The 6,610-nt window shown below is 46.8% G+C and overlaps 1 protein-coding gene across 1 annotated transcript; it reads left to right on the top strand.

Moving 5' to 3' along the window:
• Window positions 1-210: 210 nt before the first annotated feature.
• On the top strand, window positions 211-1,254 carry LOC146799316 (eukaryotic translation initiation factor 3 subunit I). Its single transcript, XM_085626867.1, has one exon. The coding sequence runs from the start codon at window positions 261-263 to the stop codon at window positions 1,236-1,238; it is 978 nt and encodes a 325-aa protein (XP_085482993.1). The 5' UTR covers window positions 211-260; the 3' UTR covers window positions 1,239-1,254.
• Window positions 1,255-6,610: the final 5,356 nt, after the last annotated feature.

The following is a 6,610-nucleotide window of genomic DNA, read 5'->3' as shown; positions in this document are numbered from 1 at the left end:
CCGGAGCGCGAAGTATTACATTCGAGCCCGATGGCGGAAAAAAAACAATCTGCGGATGGAGCCGAAGCCCATGCGCAATACGATCCAAGGGAGGAGTCACCACCGACCTCGTGACTTCCAAAGACTTTCCAAGAGGAAAAACAAACTGCAAACATCCGGGCCCAACACCAGATGGCGATCTATGCAAAAGTGTGTAATCTGGCTTTTTTCATCCCGCACGTTAAGTGTCGCAGGAGAGGCCCAAGCTCGGCACCGGCATCATGAAACCTATCCTATTGCAAGGCCACGAGAGTTCTATAACCCAGATCAAATACAACCGAGAAGGCGACCTCCTCTTCACTGTTGCAAAAGATCCGATAGTGAATGTCTGGTATTCTGTGAATGGAGAGCGACTTGGCACCTACAATGGGCATACTGGATCAGTCTGGTGTGTGGACTCTGACTGGGACACCAGGCATGTCCTCACTGGCTCCGCCGATAACTCCTGCAGACTCTTCGACTGTGAAACAGGGAAGCAGCTGGCACTGGTAAATACCAATTCTGCAGTTCGTACCTGTGGCTTCGACTTTGGGGGAAACATCATTATGTTCTCCACAGATAAGCAGATGGGGTATCAGTGCTTTATCAACTTCTTTGACCTGCGGGATCCCAGTCAAATAGAGGACAACGAGCCATACATGAAGATCCCTTGCAATGACTCCAAGATCACCAGCGCTGTGTGGGGCCCTCTTGGGGAGTGTGTCATCGCTGGGCATGAGAATGGGGAACTGAACCAGTTCAGTGCTAAGTCTGGTGAGATTGTTGGCAACATTAAGGAGCACCACAAACAGATCAATGACATCCAGACCTCCCGCGACCAGACCATGTTTGTTACAGCCTCCAAGGACAACACAGCAAAGCTTTTTGATGCCACTTCTTTAGAACACTTAAAGACCTTCCGCACAGAGCGTCCAGTCAACTCGGCTGCCCTGTCACCAATCTATGACCATGTGATTTTAGGTGGTGGTCAAGAAGCCATGGATGTAACCACAACTTCCACCAGGATTGGAAAGTTTGAGGCAAGATTTTTCCATTTGGTGTTTGAAGAGGAGTTTGGTAGAGTCAAGGGACATTTCGGGCCAATTAACAGTGCTGAATTTCACCCGGATGGAAAGAGTTACAGCAGTGGCGGTGAAGACGGCTATGTTCGGATCCATAATTTTGACTCTCAGTACTTGGAGTTTGAGTTTGAAGCATGATGGCTCGATTTATGTATTTCTTTTTTTTTTTTTTTTTAAAAACCTTTATTTTGGTAAATGCACAATACACAGCGTCTGCCTACAACCCCTCGGGGCCGGCCGCTATGACATATCAGAAAAGGATGAAAGAAAAAGAAAAAAGAAAAACCAATTGGGCAGAGCGCCGTTGAGGCAATCTCTGAGTGAAAAGTACCGTGTAGAACATAGAACAATAATGTCAGGATAAGAAAAAGGTTTAATTTTATGATTTTGTCGAGTACAATGTAGTAAACTACAAAAAGAATCGAAGCTGATCACTGACCAGGAGAGACATCACCGTTCACGGGGCACCCAGAAGGAGGCGTTATATAGGAGGGCATTTGTAAGGAAACAGGTGGCCACCATCCAGGAACTAAGAGCAAACACTATACCACAGAATGATAGAACACAATAAACTCTCTACTAACACTGAACCCCGACCCCGAAGAAACGAAGAAACCTAGAAGAGAAAGAAACCGAAGAAGAAGAGAGAAAGAAAGAGAAAGAGGGCCATAGAGACAAAGAAAGGACATAGAACACATCCCATCCCCCCACCCTGCATACCAGCGGAAGGCCACGGCCCACCCCCCCCCCCAATAGGCATGCCTGTCGCCCCGAAAGAACCCCAAGTGAGAAAGAGAGTCTGGAGAGTGGGAAAGAACATCCCAGTCTCCGACTCCCAGAGAAGGCAGGAGGAGAAAATTTTACATACTCCCGGTCACCACCAGCCCCATAAGCATCCCCCACCCTGAATATCATCAGCACAACTGAAGTAGCAAGCAAAGCAGCAGGTGGGGAGACTCCATTCCAAATGTGCGAATAAATCAGATAATTAGCAGTCCCATCCTAGTCCCCGCCCGCCAATACGTACAGCAAACTAAAGGAAATCGCCCAGCCCTGGCCCGATCCTAAGCGGCCCCACAGATCCACCCCCGCAATCGACAATAGCAAATTACACGCATGCGGCACATCAGATACATAGACAAATATTCTAGTCCGGGTCATGCCAAGCGGTCAGGCAGGATCATCAAGGGAGGCAACATCAGCCCTGGCCAGAACGCTGAAACCCCACCAAGCATGGCCACCGCTGGGAGTGTACCTCAGGCAGAACAAAGGAGCAAGATGGCCGCGCCCGGCATAGAAGACGCAGTGGAAGAGGAAGCAAGAGTTCCCAATCATAGACCATCACCACATCGATAGTGACCAACACAGTTTTCCCCACAGAACGGCACACACTCCGGCGATGTTGAGGAAGCCGTGGCAACACTTGCAGAGGCAGAGTCTCAGCTTGTAAAGTGGAAGGGAGCTTTGTATCTGCAACTTTGTCATTAAAAGAACACTCAACACTGTAGCCAGGGAGAGGACGTTCCACAGTATCCCCCTGCCGCCACATTGTATCCGCATCGAAGGGAATGAGAGGCATTGGGGGGTCAGACAACCGCAGTAGTTCCCTGGATGGCATAGCGACATCGATCTTCCGCTCCAGTTCTCGAGCTTTTTGCCACCATGTCGCCCTCAAGTCTTCCAGGGCTAGAAGGATATCACCATAGGTCAGGTCTGCTCCCCGCTTCAGCATGTCGGCAGTATGCAAAGGCGCCACCGGGACACCCTCCAGCTCGACAGTAGGCAGGGCAGCTTGCGTCAGGGATATGGAGGCTTCTGTCTTTCCAGCGAGGTAGACCGACACCGCCACCATGTTTGCAGTCAGCCCACATCGGAGGGGTGAGGGTGGCTCCATAGGACGGAGGAATAGCATTTAAGGCAAGAAGAGATACTGCTCGCTATACGGGGCTCACACGATGTGAGAGCCCTCGGCTGTATAGCAATGCGGGTGGTGGGCGCTCTAAAATGGATACCGCTCTGACCGCTGGTAGCATGACAAAGGAAGGTTCGCCAGCCCGGACCCAATCATACAGGAATTCTCTCCGTCGCGAAGAAGGCTCCGCCAAGCCGCCCACTCCACAGCCGGTCACGTTTCCCCAGGCGCCGGTCCGGCCCCAAGTCGTCTCACCGTACGTGATAAGCGGTGTCCGGCGGCGGTGGTCGGGCCAGAGTGCGTGGGCAAAGTCCAAAGTCGGCAAACTCTATGAATCCTCGACCAAAAAAGCCGGCAGGGACATCGGAGGAATGCGGAAAGTGTCAGCGCATTCGTGGTTACATTCGCTCGCGCCGTAGGCAGGATTAAAGATCAGGATGTCATGTAAAACAGCAGACGGGCTGCGGAGCCGGGAGCTCAGACGTCCTGTCCGTCCGCCATCTTGGCTCCTCCTGATTTATGTATTTCTTATTCCTCTTTTCTAAACCCGACTTATCACTGCGCTATTATTACCCTATTTATCCTCCAAGGTGTGAAATGAGCATTCTCTGTAATATACTTGGGAGCAGCCAGTGAAGCTGTTTGCACTGGAAACAAAACTGTACAGTAAACCTGATTTTCAACTGTCCCACCAATGGAAAGAACTTTTATGAACCTAAAAATGTAATGTTTTTTCTGCTGCCTTAATTGTCTTGTGGGGCGTCAGGCAACAGATATATCCAATGAGCATGGGCGGGAATGTGAAATTAACTAATCCTACTTAAATAAAGTAAGAATTGGTTATCTGTCAGTGACCACAGGTTGGTGTAAAGAAACGCTGAGTTGTAATCCAGATATTTGCCAACAGTTAAATTGAATTGAAAGCTGACTGGAATCATTCACAACTGATGTGTTTTTTGTTTGAACTCGACTGTGCTCACTGACTGTAGCTGCCCCAAACTGACTATTGGTGTTGGAAAAGTCCACATTCTTCACCTCAGTCACTGAGCGCTGGTGGGAGAGTTGAATTACATTTAACATCGGATAAATGTGGCTAAAATGAAGACCATGAATATTTGTAATTCATAAAGATCTAAAATATAAATCCATATTTCCTGTCTTCTTTTCCCTGGAACCAAGGCCTCGATGTCTTTGTATAGCAGAAAAAATATTTTGTGCACCATTAGAGTTCTCTTATCGATTTGTTTACTTGAGAAATGTAATAATTTCACTACCTTTTTACTGCTGTAAATGATGATGTAGTTCCGATTGCTTTTAGGTCATTTTTATATTAAAAGAGCAGTTGGAAATGGAAAAAAATAAAAAAAAGTGTGTAATCTGCAGCTCATATGCCTCGAACCTACAGTTACTGGCCTCAGCGGAGGAAATCCGTAGAGTTATGGACAATGGTGGCAGAGCCATCCTTGTCCTTCTTGATTTAACGGCAACGTTTGATACCGTAAACCATAGGGTATTACTGGGAAGACTGAAATCATTAGGTATCAAAGACTCTGCTTTAGCGCTACTTCACTCCTTTCTGGATTCTAGATCACAACAAATTTCACTGGGAAGGACTTCAGTCTGAGGAGTTCTCTCTCCCATGTGGCGTCCCTCAGGGATCTGCGCTATCCCCGACATTGTTTAATCTATACGTAACACCACTGGTAAACCTAATAAAAGATCAAGGGTTAAAATTAGTATCGTATGCTAACGACACTCAGCTGGTGGGGTCTCTGACTCAAAGTGTGGAAGTCACTGCGGAGAGATTCAGAAATTGCCTCTAGTGTGATGAGCTGGATGAGTACTAATTTTCTCAAGCTCAACACAGAGAAAACGGAGGTGATTGAATTTGGCCAAAAACCCTCTATTTGGAACCATCTTTGGTGGCCACCAGAAGCAGGTGTGTGCCCAGTCCCAGCGCATAAAGTGAAGAACCTGGGCTTCCTGGTTGATAAAGATTTAACATTAACTTTTCAAGTCAACCAGGTCACTTCGGCCTGCCTTTTGATGATTAAGGTTCTTCGGAAGATACTGCCATTTATTCCTTTTTTCTTAAGGAAAACAGTAGTAGGGGCTTTAGTTCTATCTCGTATAGACTACTGCAATGTGTTGTATGCTGGAATTGGGGAAAGACAGCTCTCTAAACTCCAGTCCTTGCAGAACGCGGCAGTAAGAGTACTGCTAGATATCCCGAAACACCATCCTACATCATCAAGCATGAGGTTTCTTGATTGGCTCCCTCTGCGGAGGAGGATACAGTTTAAGGCTTTATGCCTTGTACATAAAGCTGTACATGGAGGAGGTGCAGATGATATGAAATTGCTCTTCCCTCGCTATGTACCGACTCGGACATTAAGATCGGGGAGTTTGGGCCTAGTGTGCCTACCTAAAACCAAGAGGGCCCGGTGGGGTGGCAAGGCCTTTTCATTCCAAGCGGCAAAATTATGGAATACCCTGCCAACAGAACTGCGATTAGGAACAAACAAGACAATGTTCAGAAAAGCCTTAAAAACCTGGCTATTTACTAAATCTTAGATACGATCCCCGAATACCTCCTTTTATCTCACAGCGCCAAGACGCCTCGGCATAAGGGCGCTTAATAAATATCTCAGTAAGTCAGTCAGCCTCAGGGGGCAGTGCCTCACACTGATTGCGTCTACACCTACCTTCTGTGGTTTGTATATAATGCACTATGTTATTGGGGATTTGTTGTGGTAGAAACATCTGCCTCACAAATGGCGATAGCAACAATATTAATTATAAGAAATACACTAATGGTGGCATGTACACCGTGTCAGGATATACTGTATCCTACAGATGAGTGAGATGTATCCCCTCATTATTTTCAATTTTTCCTCCCTAGAGCTTGGGAAACAGAAAATATCCCTGAGGAACTTAAGTGGCTGTGCTTGTTGAATATGACATACAAATCTAGGGTACTGCTCTGATATCTAGAACAGGGATCGGTTCTTTGAGGTCCTGACGAAAGCCCCATGACTACTGGGTACGAATGGCTGAAACCTGTAGACGGTGATTTTCGTTTACTTTTTGTAAGATGTGAGGGATCATTAGCTTGTCCCTATGTACACCCCCCCCCCCCTCCATTTTTAACCTTATCCAAACCCGGATAGTATATTAAATAGAATTTTAGGAGTTGGAGGTAATTTTAACTGTGTTTACAGATCCCACCTAATACAATCTAGCAGTGGTCACTGCTGGTGGAGTTTTGCCCTACTATGTGGAGGTTTGCCATACCATGTGTTCAGGTTGGTGACCAGATGATGGTACATGCCACTAGGATACACCAGTCTAGCACCCGGCAAGTTCTGACTGATCTACTGGCAGGCAGATATCCAAGGGCTGGAAAGACTGTTCTGGCTTGTAAAAGGCTTTTGTAAATGGAAAAAGGTATTTTACATTTGCAAACCTTGTGGTTTTGTAAATTTCAGGCTGCAAAATACCTTTGGACATCAGACCCATTAATACATTGTAATGTAAGAGAAAATACAATGTTGAACACTAAGCTAGGGAGATGGGGAAATCAGCAGTCTAGATGGAT

This window comes from Triturus cristatus, chromosome 9, assembly GCF_964204655.1.
Source record: "Triturus cristatus chromosome 9, aTriCri1.1, whole genome shotgun sequence".
Classification (NCBI taxonomy): domain Eukaryota; kingdom Metazoa; phylum Chordata; class Amphibia; order Caudata; family Salamandridae; genus Triturus; species Triturus cristatus.
Note: the sequence above shows the minus strand (reverse complement) of the source record. Positions and strands in the feature narration are given on the sequence as shown.

Excerpts from the sequence above, each read along its gene's own strand:
- LOC146799316 (XM_085626867.1), top strand. The coding sequence starts at position 261 with ATGAAACCTATCCTATTGCAAGGCCACGAGAGTTCTATAACCCAGATC.